We start from the raw sequence: 18,002 nt of genomic DNA, 5'->3' as shown, positions 1-18,002 counted from the left end.
GGATTGAGGTCTACATCTCCTTTTACAGAATTGTTCACGGAAAACCGCGCTTCTAGGAATTCGCTCGCATGCCACGTGTTTGCTCGCGCCACAACTTTCACTGATGCCCAGTCGAATATGTAGCCCTCTCGGCCTTCGTGGTTAAAGACTAGAGAGAGTTGGTCATGGCGCTCCACAGCCAGTTGATGTTCATGGATCCTTGTGGATTGGCTTCTCCCAGTTTGGCCAACGTAATATTTGCTACAGTCCCTGGCATTGGATTTTGAAGACCACATTGGCCTTGTCCAGTAACTTGCTTCATTCTTCTGGTCTGCAAAGTACTCTCTTCGACGTTGCTATTGGTTTATTGCGCAACCGAAACTATTGCTCATCAGATCTGGGTTTGTCATTCAAATGTACTTTAGCATTTTGTAATGCTGCTCCTTTCTATAAATTTCACGTACAGTATCTGCTTGTGTTCCATGGTAAATTGGTTTCATTTGCTACCAGTGACAATTACAGCCTTTTTACTTAGTTGATGTAGTAGGGCCACGTGATCTTCATCAAATTATGTCTGTTTCCCAAATTATGGGCAAAATTTTCTCTGTATCCAAGACGGCTACTATCCTTTCTCCTGGGTCAAAATGTCTAAAACTAGAAGGTATTCATTTAAGGAGAGAAGGGGGAAAATTCCAAAGGAGATGTGCAGAGCAGCATTTTCACACAGAGAGTTGTGGGTACTTGGAATGCGCTGCCAGGGGTGGTAGTGGAGACAATTGAGGCTTTTGAGAGGCTCCTGAATGGGCACATGACTATGCAGACAATGAACCAGGGGTAGGCAGAAGGAATTGGGTGTTACTTGCTTGGTTCCTTCAGCACATCGTGGGCTGAAGGGCCTGTTCCTGTGCTGTACTCTTCCACGTTGTGTGTGCAAAGGGAGTTTTGCACAAAGAAAGACAGAGAAACTGCTAGTTTTTTTTTCCAGAGTGCTTCCTCTTTCTCATCCTCAACATGGTGAATGTTGATTTTTAATTTTTTTAGTTTTATAGAGGGTACAGCACGAACAGGCCCTTTGAGCTGTGCCACCCAGCGATCCCCCAGTTTAATCCTGGCCTAATCATGGAACAAATTACAATGACCATACAGCCTTCCAATCGCTACATCTTTGGATTGTGGGAGGAACCTGGAGCACCCGGAGGAAATCTCATGCAGTCACAGGGAGAACGTACAAACTCCTTACTAGAAGCAGCAGGAATTGAACCTGGATTGCTGATAATGTTAAACATTGTTCTAACCACTACACTACCATAGATTTTGCCCTCAGATGTGGCAGACAACATCTTGCCATTCATACAACCTTTGTTGAATTTACGGGTTTAAATAAATGATATGACTTCTGTCTTTATTCAGTCCCCAATTTTTCTCAACTCATTTTTTCACTTTGACTTCATATTGTCAATACTCCAGAATTATTACTCAAGAGTATTATCAGTAAGTAATAAAGCCCACGTTTTGTTGCTATTTTAATACTTATACAGTAAATTTTCTTGATATCTGGCTGCTAGTAAGCTGTTTTGATTTTTTAAATGATCTTTGAATAACACACATGCCAATGTTCTTAGGAAGGCAAACTCCTTTTCAAAGACTCATTTTCAACAGTGTAGATATTTTGTAATTACAGTAATCCCATCAAGGATTAATAACAAAACAGTGTTACAATACACATGTTTAATGTAATTACAGTCATTTTTTTCCTCACACAGAGTTAACAACAAACCTTTGACCATTAAATTCCTGCTCTCTGAAACTGGTATGAAACAACAGAAGATTCATTGTCAGAGTTTAAATTCACATACACATCTTAAATACCCAAATTCAAATCCCGTGCCAATGTGTCAAATTAGATTTAGAAAATTGGAAAAAAGGGTATTAACCAAAGTGTGTCCGGAGTTCCAAATCATTACATTTCATTTTCACTTTCAATTGCATATCAGCATTTATCTCTTTGGTTAATACATCCGTTCCTTCTAACAAGCTGTTGCTTATCCATCTTTCCATTGATACCTGTGATCTCAGGTTCCAGTATTATCCAAAAATCTGTTGATCTTAAGCAGAGAATTCTAAAGGCTCACTTCTCCCTAGGTTTAACAGATTTCTCCTCAATTCTCCAGTTAGGGGTAATATCATTCTTGAATCTATTATTAAGAATTTTGAATACTTAAATACAATTGAAAACAAATGAAAATGATAGCATAGTGGTTAGCACAATGCTTTATAGTACAGGTTCCCTGGGTTCAATTCCTTTCACTGTCCTGTAAGGAGTTAGTACGTTCTCCCCGTGACCACGTGGGCTTCTTCCGGGTGCTTCAGTTTCCTTCCACGGTCCAAAGACGTACCGGTTGGTATGTTAATTGGGTCATTATAAATTGTCCCTTGATCAGGCCAGGGTGAAATCAAGGGTTGCTGGGTGGCTTGGCTTGAAAGGCCTGTATCACGCTGGATTTCAGTAAGTACAAAAAAGATTAAAAAATCACCTCTGAATCTTCTAAACTCGTGAGAGAGTAAAGGCTAAGCCTGCTTAATCTTTCGTCATATGACATCACAAGAATCAGCCTTATGAGGCTTTGCTACACTCTATCTCGAGTATATCCTCCCTTAGATGGGCAGACCAGATCTGTACACAATACTCCAAATTCGGTTTTGGAACAACCCTGTATAATTGCCAGAAGTTATTGTTCCTCTTGTAACAAATCCTCCTGCAAGGAAAGGTCCTGGCCCGAAATGTTGACTGTTTGTTTACTTCCATGGATGGTGAGTTTAATGTATTTTGTTTTGGCCATGCATACACAGCACTCTGGTTAAATATCTCTGATGGGTGGATGAGAGACCCCAATGATTCTCTCATCAGTCCTCAGTATCCTTTATAGGGATCTGCAGTCAGATGTCTTACAGTTCCTGGACTGGATGGTGATGTAGCTGTTCAGGACACTCTTGTTGGTTCTCCTGTAAAAATTAGCTGGAATAGCAGGCTGGATGAGCTTCACTTGCCTCAATCTCCTCAGGAAGTGGAGACACTACTGTGCTTCCTTGACCAAAGAGGTGGTGCTGAGGGACCAGGTGGATTACGAGAAACTTGGTGCCCCTAGCTCTCTCCACTGAGTAGCTATTTATCTGCAGTTTATGTCTGTCTTAGCATATTGTGGATCGCTCCTCCTCCTCTCTTATCCTTAACACCTCTCTCCCATTTCTCGATCTCTCTGTCTCCATCTCTGGAGACAAACTGTCGATCGACATCTGTCAGAAACCCATCGTTCACATGATTATCTTGACTATACTTCTTCCCACCCCTCTCCTGTAAAAATGCAATTCCCTTTCCTCATATCCTCCGTCTCCGCCGCATCTGCTCCAGGATGAGGTTTTCCCTTCCAGGACATCACATTCTTCTTCAAAGAATACACTTTCCCTCCCTCCACTATTGATACTGCCCTCACCTCCATCTCCTCCATTTCTGAAGCATCCACTCTCACAGTCTTCCCAACGCCTTAACAAAGATAGAATTCAACTTGACCTCACCTACCACCCAATGAGCCTCCGCATCCAACACATCATTTTCCATAACTTCTGTTATCTTAAAAGGGATTCCACCACCAAATAAATCCTTATCTCCCCCACTTCTCTGCTTTCCACAGGGTCGTTCTGTCCATGATTCTGTCATCCATTTGTCCCTCCCCACTAATCAACCTCCCAGCACTTGTCCCTGCAAGTGGCCCACGTGCCACACCTGTCCATACACCTTTTCCCTCACCTCTGTACAGGGCCCCAAACAGTCCTTCCAGGTGAAGCACAATTCACCTGCGAATCTGCCGGGGTAGTCTATTGTGCTCCCGATGCAGCCTCCTCTATATTGGTGAGACCCGTCACATATTGGGGGACTGCTACATTGAGCACCTCCACTCCATCCGCTAAAAGCAGAACTTCCCGGCGGCCCAGCATTTTCATTCCCATTCCCATGATGACACGTCCTCTTGTGCCAAGATGAGGCCACCCTCAGGGTGGAGGAGCAACACCTTATATTCCATTTGTGTAGCCTCCAACCTGATGGCATGAATATTGATATTTCCTTCTGGTAAAAAAAATTCCCTCTGCCTCCTCTCTTCTCCTGTTGTCCACTCTGGCCTCTTACCTCCTCTCACCTGCCTATCACTCCTCCTTCCCTTTCTCCTATGATCCACACTTCTCTCCTATCAGATGCTTTCCACTCTAGCCCTTTACCCTTTCACCTATCACCTCCTACTTATCCTCCTTCCTCTTCCCCCACCTTTTTATTCTGGCGTCTTCCCCCTTCCTTTCCAGTCTGGAAGAAGTGTCTTGGCCCAAAACGTCGACTGTTTATTCATTTCCACAGATGCTGCCTGACTTGCTGAGTTCCTCCTGCACTTTGTGTGCATAGGTTTGGATTTCCAGCATTTTTCATGACATATGCTGGTGATAGTAAACTTGATGTGTGTTTTCTCTTTTCCTCCTCTTCCTCCTCCTCCTCCTCCTTTCTGTTTATCTGCATCAGAATAAGACAAATGTCATGAAGCTTCTTGTTTTGCAGCAGCAGTACGGTGAAATATATAAAAATAACTGCAAATTACAGTTAGAATGTATAAAATATAAATAAATGGTGTAAAAAGTAAGCAAAGTAATGAGAGAGTGTTCAAGAACCATTCAGAAATCTGATGGCAGAGGGGAAGTGGTGGTTACTAAAACATTGAGTGTGGGTCTTCAAGCTCCTGTACCTCCTCCTTGGTGGTAGTAATGATGATAAGAGGGCCTGTCCTGGACACTGAAGGTCCTTACTGATGCATGCCACCTTGTTGAGGAATCACATTTTGAAGATGTCTTCAATGGTAGGAAGCCAAGTGCCCGCGAGGGAGCGACAATCTGCAGCTTTTTTCCAGTCCTGTGCGTTGGAGCCTTCATACCAGATGGAGACGTAACCAGTCAGAATGCTGCCCACAGCACATCTGTAAAAACTTGCTCGAGCATTTGGTGACATACGATGTTTACTCGGCCTTGTGCTGAACTGAGGCTGCGGCCTGCTCCGGGCTTCATGTCTGTGGACTCACTTTTGTTCTGAATGCCACTTGCTTACTTTTAATGTGTGAACAATCTGTTTTCTCTGCACTTTGGATGTTTGACGATCTATTTTTATGGGTTCTTTTGGATTTCTTTGTTATGTGGCTGCCTTTAAGGAGATGAATCTCACAGTGGTATGATGTATACATGGTCGGTCTCGAGAGACCATGGATCTGCGCCTGGAGTTTCCAGGGTGCAGGCCTGGGCAGGGTTGTATGGGAGACCGGCAGTTGCCCAAGCTGCAAGTCTCCCCTCTCCACGCCACCGATGTTGTCCAAGGGAAGGGCACTAGGACCCATGCAGCTTGGCACCGGTGACATCGCAGAGCAATGTGTGGTTAAGTGCCTTGCTCAAGGACACAAACACGCTGCCTCAGCTGAGGCTCGAACCAGTGACCTTCAGGTTACTAGTCTGATGCCTTGCCCACTAGGCCATGCGCCAACAATAAATAGCAACTTTGATAATAAATGTACATTGAATTTTGATACCTAATCTCCTCATGCTCCTGATAATGTATTGCAGTTGGTGTGCCTTCTTCATAATTTCATCAGTATTTTGGGCCCAAGATAGATCTTCAGAGATGTTGACACCCAGGAACGTGAAGCTGCTTACCACCTCCACTGCTAACTCCTCGATAAGGACTGGAGTGTGTTCTCTTGATTTACCCTCCCTGAGGGGAAGACTGCAATCAATTTCTTGGTCTTATTGACATTGAGAGCGGGGTTGCTGTGACACCACTCAATCAGATTATCTATCTCTCTCCTGCAGACTTCCTCATCACCATCTGAGATTCTAGCAACAGTTGAGTCAATGGCGAATTTATAGAAGGCGTTTGAGCTGTGCCGGCTCACACAGTCAAGGGTAGACAGAAAGTGGATCGGTGGGCTAAGCATGCATCCTTGAGGTGCGCCTGAGCTGATTGTCAGCGAGGAGGAGATATTATTTCCAATCCACCCTGACTGTGGCCACCTGATAAGGATTTTTCTTTTGTCTGGTCGCATCTTTCTTTTGCTTAATTACGTAGTGTGATAATTCCCCCTGCTTTCCTGCTTCCATTTTTAATTCTTTGCTTATTTGGCTCTCTGCTGTCACTGGATGCCAGTGTGTGGAATCACTGGATGCCAGTGATTGTTGGAAGTGTGGGTGTCTCACCAAGAAGAAGTAAGATTCAAACAACAGGTCAAGAGTTGTATCAAGCCCAGAGTTTCAGACGTCATTAGAACGCAGTCTATTGGGAATGGAGACTTCCTCACGGCCGCCTAGTAAAGCACTATAATTCTACAGTGTCAGCATTCTGTGAAGTCGCTACTTAATTATTCTGCTGATGTTAATTGACGATGTTCTCTTGCTTTTTAAATTAACAGGAAACCAGCTGACTTGCAAAATCTGGCTCCCGGAACACACCCGCCATTTATAACCTTCAATGGAGAAGTAAAAACCGATGTCAATAAGATTGAAGAATTCCTTGAGGATGTGCTGGCTCCGCCGAGGTAAGATTTTGTGCAAGAAATCCAGATAGTATTTCCCAAAAGACTTCTACATATCCCAGAGTAATGGGCAGTACAATGTGAATAGAGAGTGAATTTTAAATGATTTTCCACAGGAGGCCTAATGGATATTGTGTATATTAAATATTTCAACATTATTTGAGCATTCTTATATATATATATATATAATTTGATTAAACATTCTTCTGTGTTTAAATAATTAATTACGGGTTAGATGTAAAAATACGTTGTTTGCATACATTATCACACTACCACGCAATACGTGTGCGCCTCGCTTAAATTGGAAGTTACACCTGCATATTTTGAAGTTACAAAACATGAGAGATATAATTATTGTTTATCTCTGCCAGCATTTTGCAGCATTTTAGTGGGTTTAAAACTTGCATTATTCACATCCATCACTTGATGAACTGCATATACGGGGTGGCAGGGATGCCTGGCGTTGTGAACTTCAGTTCTGTACGCTATTTGCTTGCGTTCATTGTCTGCACGATTTGTTTCTCTTTCTGTCTCTGCACACGGGAACTCGATGGTCTTCTTTTGCTTTTAATGGGTCCTATTGGGTTTCTTTGTTTCACGGCTGCTGTAAGGAGACGAACCTCAAGGTTGTATAAAGTATACCTACTTTAATAATAAATGTACTTTGAACTTTGATAAACCCGTTGATGAACTGCACATGCGGGGTGTCACAGTGGTAGAACTGCCGCCCCATTTTCTTATTCTGACTTTTGTCCCCTTCCTTTTCAGACCCGATGAAGGGTCTCAGCCCGAAGCATCGATTGGTAATGTCCCTCCACAGATGCTGCCCGACTTGCTGAGTTCCTCCACCTTTTATGAGTGTTGCGCACTGGTTCTGTGATCCAGGTTCAGTGCTGACAGAATGGAGGAGCACAATCCCTCGCTGACCTCCTAGCTTTCTTCCAGATAAATGTTGGCCACTGTAAATTACCCCAATGCACAGTGCACAGGTGAATGATAAAATCTAGGGAGGACTAAGATAGGATTACGGTCACTGCCAATGGGGGGCTTGATGGTTGATATGGACATTGTAGGCCTGGGGTCCTGTATCTGTGATATATGACTCTCTGAATGCAGGAATTTTTGCAGCAGTCTGCTAAAAATCTTTAATAAAGTTGACCTGAAATGGATTTGGATCTGTAATGGTACACTAATATGTAAGCATTGTATTTGTCTACCGTTATATACTAATGGTATATATCAGTAGTACATATTATTAGTATACATTAGTAATACATACAGTTAGTATATAACAGTATATGAATGGTATATACTACAGTTAGTATAACGGTATATTAGTATCATCATCATTAAGCATATATACACAACATCAAAATTATAAATAAATACATCTCATCTTTACTGAGAGGTATACGCACTTTGGCACACACGTACTTAACTTCCAAACACATATAAGCTAGACCCTTTATTATCAAATATTATTATCAATGTTATTCACTTTTCCTCCCCATACCTGGGAAAAGCAGCTCCCAGCACTTGATGTTCATTCTTGCACATCGTATCTCTTCTTTCTACTCCACACGTGCATAATGACGTCTCCATTTTCCCTTGGGTAAGTGCACTTCAATAATAAAAGGTAATGTTCAACGTTCACTCGGTTACATATGCAGTATACAACTGTGAGATTCGTCTTCTCCAGCTAGCCACTATACAAAGAAAAGCCATGGAAGTCAGTTCAAAGAGAAACAGCAAACCCACCCCCCACAAACAGAAAAAACATGGCAACATGATCATCAACCCCCCCCAACCCCAAACCCTCCTCCCCTCCGCACAAAATACAACTAGAACATCGGCACCCAAAACCTCTTCTCCACAGGAAACACTGCAAGATAATTAGCCCCCAATTCCCTCCTCCGTGCATGAAAAACTAACAAAAATACAAAAAAAAATCAACTGCCAAACTGCTCTTCCACTTGTTTCTAATAAAATCCTTTCCTAATTAAAAAAAAAGCAGAAAATGTTGGAAACATTGAATAAGGCAGGCAGCATTTATGGAAAGAGAAACAGATTTAACACATCAGCTCTGAGATCCCATTGTCCTGACAAAAGGTCTTAGGTTGGAAACATCAACTCATTTTCTCTTTCCACTGATGCAGGGTTTGTTCTGAACAAGGAGGAGTAATGTTGCACCATTATATAGTCATTATGTGGTGTTATGGTAATATTAGACATGATAGTGTCTATGAAATTGATGGACAATATATCTGGGTGGCAGAGTAGCGTAATGGTTAGCCCGACACGTTACAGTATTAGCGACCCAGGTTCGATTCCTGCCACTGCCCGTAAGGAGTTTGTACGTTCTCCCCGGGATTGTGTGGGTTTCCTCCGGCTGCTTCGATGTTCTCTCACAGTCTAAAGATCTACCGGTTGGTAGGTTAATTGGTCATTGTAAATTCTCCAAAAAAGCGCTTTTTGCAGATGGCTGCGCACTCATGGTGCACCAAGAGGACCACCTACAAACAATGGTCAGCAGATTCTCCGCCACATCTAAATTGTTCGGCTTGACAATCAGCCTCGGTAAAACAGAGGTCCTCCTGCAGCCTGCACCTAACAGCGCCCCGCCACAGCCATGCATCACCATCGATGACACACAGCTACGGAACGTTGACAACTTCAAATACCTGGGGAGTACCATCTCCAGCGACGGTGCCTTTGATAAAGAAATCACGTCAAGGATCCAGAAAGCAAGCCAGGCACTCGGAAGGCTCCGGGTCAAAGTTCTGCAGCACAAAGACATTCGCCTCTCCACTAAACTGAAGGTTTACAATGCTGCTGTGGTCTCATCACTTCTGTATGGCTGTGAAACCTGGGCACTGTATCAAAGACATGTCAAACAGCTTGAACAGTTCCACAATCGCGCTCTGCGAATCCGCTGGCAAGACCGTATCTCCAACCTGACAGCCCTGGACCGAGCCAATTCCACAAGCATTGAAGCCAAGTTTTCGAAGGCTCAGCTCAGATGGACCGGCCGTGTGATCCGCATGGATGAGTCCAGAATGCCGCATCAGTTGTTCTACGGAGAACTGGAGCAGGGCAACCGTGCCCAAGGTCGCCCAAGGAAGAGGTACAAGGACAACCTCAAGTCAAACCTTAAGTGGGCCAAACTCCAGCCCCGCGATCTCGAACACACTGCTGCTGATCGGTCCAAGTAGCGCAATCTATGCTCCAAGGCAGCAAACAACTTCCAAGCCAACTGGCGCATGCAGCGCCTCAAGGCGAGTTGAGAAAGACACAGGAAGGCGTCTGCTCCTGCCCCAACAGGCGGTGCTCCTTGCCCCATCTGCAACCATATCTGCGCTTCGGACTTCAGCCTCAGAAGTCATATGCGTGCCCACAGGCGTTAACTGCGCACCACATTCGTCTTCCTCGGACGTCGAGAGACTGCTACCAGTAAATTCTCCTGTGTGGGGGTTGCTGGGCAGCTTGGCTCAAATGGGTCTGTTCCTCACTGTATCTCAATCAATCAATATTTATCAGATTACGTCTTTGCAGATAACGTGACATTAGTTATGTGACATCTTGGTTCCAAATACTCTTCCTTTTGCTGTGTGTTTCTGATGGATTTTCATTCCTTTACAATACGTTGAGAAAGTGGGATTTCCAGGAAAATTGGCAAGTAGCTCTGAGTTTGCCAGCTGCGAGCACGGAGGGGTCATGTCAGATAATGATGATGGAAGAATTCTTCTGTGGAGAGTCATTGCTCCCAGATCACTTTCAGCTGGGCTTTCCAAAGCATTTTTGCCACAGGAATCGGGAAATTCCCAGGGTATTTCACAGCCTGAAGAATATTCCTAACTGCTGGTCATGTACAAATCTAATCAGGTCAAGATCTACATCGACAGATGTGTTTGAAGCACCACCACCTCCCTCCCCAACCCCATGTAAAATTCATGCCCCATCTCTGATCCCACAACCAATGATCTCACTTTAAAGACTCTTAATCTCATCATTTTTTGCTGTTTGTTTATATTTTCTTTCGCACGGTTTGTTGTCTTCTGCACTCTGGTTGATCTTCCACGGATCCTGCTATAGTTACTGTTCTGTAGACTTGCTGAGTATGCCCACAGGAAAATGAATCTCAGGGGCGTGTATGGTGACATGCTGTATATGAACTTTGAACTTTGAGATTCTTGCTTCATTTCCAGAGATTAAAAGAAGCAGTTAGTTTTGTTGATTTGCATCAATAAAATAGAACTCAAAGTCAGAGTAATGCCACATTTAAACTGTTATTAAAATCTTATCAGTTTGTTAAAGAAACATGTTTAATGTTGTTTCTCCTCTGTATTTTGCTGTTGATCTTGATCGCAATTGATTTCAGACTGCAGGCAGATGTCAGATCACTGACTCACATCCCCATATTTCATTGTTTGTTGTTGTTGTCCCTCTCCGCGCCTTGTGGCCCATCCGGCGGGTCCTTTCTGTTTCTTTAGCATTTAGTATTGTGAAGGACCCCACGCACCCCTCACGCAAACTCTTCTCCCTCCTGCCCTCTGGCAAAAGGCACCGAAGCATTCGGGCTCTCACGATCAGACTGTGCAACGGTTTCTTCCCCCAAGCCGTCAGACTCCTCAATACCCAGAGCCTGGACTGACATCTACATCATTTATTATTATATCGTAATTTGTCCTCTACTGCGCCTATTGTCTTGTTTATTAATTATTGTACTGCCCTGCACTGTTTTGTGCACTTTATGAAGTCCGGTGCAGGTCTGTAGTCTAGTGCAGTTTTTATGTTGTTCTAAGTAGTCTAGTGTAGCCTTGTGCTGTCTCACATAGCCTAGTGTAGTTTTTTGTGTTCTCCTGGAGGAACGTTGTTTCGTTTTTACTGTGTACTGTACCAGCAGTTTATGGTCGAAATGACAATAAACTTCACTTGACTTCTCTGTTTTTTTTATGAGCTAGCCAAGTTGCAAGCTCGACACTCAGCCCAGCACAGATTGAAAGCGAGCAAGGAGCCGGCTGGATCCGAACCCAGGACCACTTGCTTCGAAGTCCGGTGCAGATGCCTCAGAACCACCGGCTAACTGTGGCCTTGGATAATTAACATTTGGAGGTTATTCCATGATGGGTAGTATCGTATCAAGGCCCAATTCTATGGTGTGACATGGAATCGGCTGTTCTGCCCTTTGTCTAATAAACACACCTATTGCTCTGATGACACGGCGGGCCACCAGCTCTCTCTATCAGGACTCAAACCAGATTTATGAAAACTGTGTTGAAGTACCGATGCGCCAAAGGTTTTTTATAATAGCCTCCAAGCATTTATTTATGAGGGAAAAGGGATAAAATTTAAAAATGTATATAAATCCACTTTATAACACAGAAGCATGGAGGTCTTATGCACTTATTTTGCTTCATTAAGTCAAAACATGCAATACGGTGGGACAATTTAACCATCCGGTTAGAAGAATTGTATCCTGCAAAGAAAAAGAAACAAGTTTTTAGTCAGTATAGGTTTTTCCTATCGATAATGGATCAACTGATTTGATTGAGCATTGAATTTTATATAAAAAAAAATTAGGATATCAAAAGTATTGTTACTAATTTGGTTTCTTGATGAGATTTCTTATAGTGTTGGTAAAATGGGTATGAATGTGGAGGTGGGGATGAACAGGGATGAGACTAGGACAAACAGACTTCCTTCTGGTCCCGTCATATTTAATATCAGGACGCGATTAGCGTTTCTTGCCTTTGGATTGGTCGCACCAGGCTCCAGATCAGGGAGGAGCAAATTGAGGGGATGAACAAGGGAGGAGGTTTGGAGTCTGGAGGTCAGAGTGGAGATAACAAGGAAGGTTGGAGTCTGTGGTGTGAGCAATCTGAGCCAGAGGAGAGGGAAGAAACCCCAGTGAGGAAACACGAAGACACATGGAAAGGATGAGAAGTGATTTCAGAACATAGAGTGTTGCTGATCTCGTGTGTCACTGGAAAATCATTTACCGCCTGCATTCAGAAGGGCTTGCCTCCAGTTAACTGTTGGAAATCTCAACTAGCTAGCGGTGCATCTTAAAATGTTAGTGAAATAGGAGGTACCCAGCCTTGTTATAAAGTTTGGACAGATTGAACTGATGTCCAGCCATTAGTTCCAAAGAGGAAAGTTAGGGTTCTGCTGCGCCCTACTGAGTGCAGGAGATTCCTATTGAGCTGAGAGGCTGGATACGCTTTGTACCCTTCCGTATTGAGATAGGTATTTAAATAAGTCGGGTCACCAGGCTGGAATGATAATGACTGGGCCTATTTAATTTGCCGACTCAATACAGTAAGTGAACTGGTTGTCTGACTCCATCCAAACCAGAAGTGAGTGGTTTTGGATTTTGCTTCAGGCATTTAGCTCTTCTGCACCTCACCTGTCTGAATTTGATATTCAAATCCACCATCCTCCCCCAGCTCACTAATATTTAGTAGAAGAGTATCTGGTTACTAGGATGCCCTGTCTATCATTATAGGGAGTTGATTTTTGTACTGAAAGTTTGTTATTAATCTACATTCATCATTATAGATTAGAGAGATTTTATGTTTTTAGAGGTATAAGATTAAAAGGGTGGTTAATTCCAAGGCAGTTTTTAATATAGAATATTTGATTTGGATTCTAAAGGAAGGTTTAATTGAGGCATGGGACATTGAACAATCTCGAGCGGGTGAACAGGAATGATTTATGTCCAATAACAAAGAGGTCAAACACTGAAGGATAAGTATTTAAAGGAGTGGCAGAAGGTTAGCACATGAGTGGGGGGAAAGCAAAGAGATTGTTGAAAGTAGAGTTCATCCTAAGAGAACTATGGGGTGAGAACTCTGAATGGAAGAGGGTGAAGATACAAGCTCCTGCCTTACATAACAAGTCCCTGGATAATCTCTTGATGTGCCCTAGTTTTTAAGACAAGATCCAACAGCAGTAATACAGGAATTGCATTGACATTTCCTATGTTTGGCTCTGTGATCCATTATTATCCATTAATAATTTCAGTTGTTCAACTGGAAATAGAGGATATGAATTCTCTCAGTGTCACAATTTCTCCAATGAAAACAATGGCATTATAAAGTCAGATTAACAAATCCACACTTTCAACAGTTGGCAAGTTTGATGAGAGCAAATCAGAAATCAACTTACAGAACATCAGTCCTGTTTCTCCTTCGCAGTGCCTTCAAACACTGACTTAACCACAGTTTACAGATTGATCCTCCAAGAGGATCACAACCTTGTTGTGGGGTTTGGAGGCTTGTGTGCCTCAGTGACCCAGAGAGCCATGTTGGCTGGAGCCAGGGCCTTGTGTTTAGGCTCTTGGTAGGGTCAACCATACCAAACAGATCAAAGGGTAGAGACCAGACTAAAAGTGGTCCACCAGGTCAGGGGGTTCAGCTCAGGACTAACAACCGTGACTGGTCAAAAAACAATTGTTAAGGAAACAGCAGTGAAGAATCCTTCTGTACGGACATAACACCAGGGGCATAATGGGCAGTAAGTTACAGATTGTTGCATGGTTATACATTTTGTATAGCCTTTAAAGCAACTTTTATTTGATATATAAACACTTGTGAAGTTACAAAGTGCCACTGCCTTATTAAAGCGTGCTTCAGGGCAATATTTTATTTGCTTTCTAAATTAGTGATGATTACTATAATATTGAGTGACACGTACAAAATGCTGGAAGTACTCAGCAGGTTGGGCAGTATCTATGGAGAGGAATAGGCAGTCGATGTTTCGGGGCCGAGACCCATTATCAGGACTCCTGATAAAATGTCGACTGTTGTGTGTGTTACTCTGGATTTCCAGCATCTGCGGAATCTCTTGTGTGTTATGTTTACTCTAATATTGGCTGTTTGAAGATCGGGAAGGATGTGTGCAAACAATCTGAACAATAAGCAGCAAAATCAGCATTATCCAGGAGAAACAATGGAACTAATGTGAATGTGTTGCTACCACACATTGCCTTTGTTGGTGGCTGTGCAGTGTTCCACAGATTCTGTAATTCTCCACTGTCACAGCATTTCCCATTTAGACAAAAATGCTCACAACTTCCTCAGATTGATCTTGGTAATTAATGCCTGCACGCTGCTGGAGGAACAGGCACTGCACAAAGCAACTGGTTATTTTCCTGTCATTTTATTGTACAGCAATTCATATTAAAAATTCCTCACAAGCAGCTACATACTGGAAGAAAACTGTCACCCTGCACCTTTCATCTAATGGTGAAATAATCCGCTACGATTACAATGGTCGCATTTTTTTGAGCTTCAGGTTATTTTGGGGTGAATTTTGAGCTCCTTTGGTGAAAGAAGAATGTTATTGAACAGAAAACAGTCCTTTAAGTGATTATAGCTTAGATATAGTTCAGAACTGTTCTATTAATTTCAAAGTACATTTGTTATCAAAGTCTGTGTGAAGCATACAATCCTGAGATTCATCTTCCCCACAGACAGCCAGGAAACAAAGAAAACTATGGGACCCATTTAAAGGAAAACATCAAACCAGCAGCATGCAAAGCAAAAAGAACAAAGCGCGTAAACAGCAAGAGAAAAAACGAGCGAGGAACACAGAATGCACAACACTAAATCACAAAGACATCAAAGGAGTCCAGGCCTGTCCTGTGTGGTGAGGGCCCTGATTGATGGATGCCACTTCCTTGAGGCAGTGTCTTTCAAAGGTGGCCTTGATGGTGGTGTCACCAGTGCCTACAATGGAATTGGCTGAGGCTTACATCTCTCGGAAGCATTTTCTGATCCCATGCATTAGAACTCCATTCTAGTCAGAATGCTCTCCTTGGTAGAACTGTAGAAACTTGTTTGAATCTTTGCTAGAGCCTTTGGGGACCCACCAAATCTCCTGTTGATTGAAATATTTATAATTGATTCTTTGGTTCAAAAGTTTAAGAACCATGCATAAATTGTTCTTAAATGTGTAAAATAACAGACCTCGACCATTGGAGAATGGGTGTTAAGGCAGTTGCCTTGATGGCTTCTTTGAACACTGTCCGTCTTAAGACTTCCTCTGTTGCACATTGATTGTCTGTCAATCTTTGTCTATTTATGTATAGGTTCTTTATAAATTCTACTGCATTTCATTATTTTATTTGTAAATGCCTGGAAGAAAATGAAACACAAGGAAGTACAAACGTTTGTATATGGCAACCCTTATGTAACTTTGATAATAAATTTACTTTGAACTTTGGTACTTAAAATGTAAATCTCATCTATATACCGGTTAGTAGGTTAATTAGTCATTGTAAATTATCCTGGGATTAGGCTAGGGTTAAATTAGGGGTTGCAAGTTGTCATGGCTGGAAGGGTCCATTCACACTATATCTCAATCAATAAATCAATCAATCAATCAATAAAATAAATAAATAAAGGTCAAATCTTTCAATACAAGACCTTTCCTCTATGTTCAGCTACTCACATTATTAGAATCCCCTTTCAAATTTTATTGAACTCCACTGAGGAACAAGTTGAACACTTGCACTAGTTAATTGTAATTCACTGATGTTGTTTAAATGGGCATTACATGGGTTAACTCTCCAGGTTGATCCTTGTTCCTTGTTTACAATTCAGCAAGGGAACGTCCAAATGTGGAACTGCTGTAAAGTTGACCTGTAGTGATACCTGGATCTGACGACTGTAGCAGGAAATGTCAGTAGCTTGACCGATCCTTGATGAAGGCCTGAGCCTTCATATATAAAGCTGCTTCAATAGAGCAAAATACTGGACAGTGACCAACCAAAAGCTCAGCTGTACAAGAAGATTCTGGGAAAATGGTCCCAATGCTCTGTTCAGAGAAGTAGGTTTGAAGATTTGTCATAAAATCGGAGAGGCTTAGGGAGGGAACCTGGAAGCTTTGGGCCTGTGCAGCTGCAGGCCTGCCTGCCAAGGTGGATCCATTAAATGCCAAAATGGTGAAGTCTTGATATTTGCTAGACCAGATATTCCAGAGGGTCATAAGGCCTGAGGGGATGTTAGAGATAAGATAGATTTGAAAACAAGTTTGTAAAATTTAAAAGCAAAAAATTGCACATGCTGGAAACCAAAAATTAAATATAGAATATCCTGAAAATACTCAACAATAGGGTTAATATTTCAGGCTATCGACCTTTCATCAGAACAGATTGTCGATGATGATTTCAGATCCAGTTCCATCCTTCGAGTATCAACTTTCCAGCCAATGGAGATGTTTCTTTATACCTATTTACATCAGAAAATCCTTTGTTATTTGTTTCAAACAGCAAGTGTTTCATTTTGGTCTTGATTATTTAAAGGTGATTTCAAGGTGATTTTCAATTGGACACAGGCTGCAGTGACTTCAAAAAATTGGTCATGTAGTAACAATCAGCAACTGAGACACAAGTGACTACAATATCTTTATAACAAGGATCTGGAGCAAGTTACTGGTCTACTAGAGCTGATTTTTTTCATCTTAATCCAAGCCTATAGGCCGTAGAAGACATCATTGCAGTGTTTGTCATACTGTTCCCGTTTCATTATTAAAACGTACAGTGATACTTGACCCTAATCCCATTTCCCTTCCCCACATAACCCCGAGATGATCAGTCACTGAAAGAATGGGCTGCTATTCCAAGACAAAGGGGCTGCTGCAGGTTAGGAATCTTGGAGTTTAAACTTGCACTTTGGCTTGGTGTTACTCTTTAGGATTTTAGATTAAATTTGCTTTATGCTAGGGTGGAGAATATGAAAGGGATGGTACCTCACTCTAGTTCAGGAGTTCCCAACCTTTTTTATGACATAGACCAGTACCATTAAACAAGCAGGTTGGCAATTTCTGCTCTAACTGGAAAAAGGATGTTACATGGAGTGGATGTGACCCTTGTTCTGGTCTATGGGATTGGAACATTTATCCTTATCTTGTGTTTTTCTGTTGTTTTTGTTATCCCTTTACTGTTGGGTGACATTGCAAACTCTGTCAACTTTGCCAACTAAGGCCAACTGTTCTGCTAGTGAGGAAATTTCATCGCCATTCCGAAGTCTTAATTGTTATTTTTGATGATTCCTTTCTTAGTTTCTTCACTTCCTTCCTGTGATTCTTTTCTCCCTCTCTATTGTTTTTCACAATCACTTTTTCACATTTTCTATATTCTCCTACAACACGGAAGAAGGCTTGACCCACCGAGTTATCCTTATTCGTTATTCCCCCCCCCCCCCCCCCCCCCGGCAACCATTACACGTTAAGGTTTCATCATTCTGCTCAGAGTAGCTCTTTTTCCAGCCATTTCTTCATCTTTGGACTGTGAAGGCCAGAACTATTGAACAAACTCTGAAAATGCGTCTCTTCTCATTACTGCTATCATGGGCCTGAAGACCCTCACTCATTGATTCCGTTCTTCTCCACCATCACCATTTTGAATAG

General features: G+C 42.4%; 1 protein-coding gene across 2 annotated transcripts in view; it reads left to right on the top strand.

Annotated features, from left to right (window-relative positions):
• LOC140719545 (chloride intracellular channel protein 4) overlaps positions 1-18,002 on the top strand; it is a 148,675-nt gene that overhangs the window by 90,728 nt on the left and 39,945 nt on the right. For both annotated transcript variants that reach the window (XM_073034232.1, XM_073034233.1), the window contains exon 3: positions 6,468-6,593. In XM_073034232.1, the coding sequence (XP_072890333.1) occupies positions 6,468-6,593 (126 nt within the window). The remainder of the gene's footprint in view (positions 1-6,467; positions 6,594-18,002) is intronic.

Source organism: Hemitrygon akajei, chromosome 32 (assembly GCF_048418815.1).
Source record: "Hemitrygon akajei chromosome 32, sHemAka1.3, whole genome shotgun sequence".
Classification (NCBI taxonomy): Eukaryota; Metazoa; Chordata; class Chondrichthyes; order Myliobatiformes; family Dasyatidae; genus Hemitrygon; species Hemitrygon akajei.
This window is presented reverse-complemented; position numbering and strand designations above follow the sequence as displayed.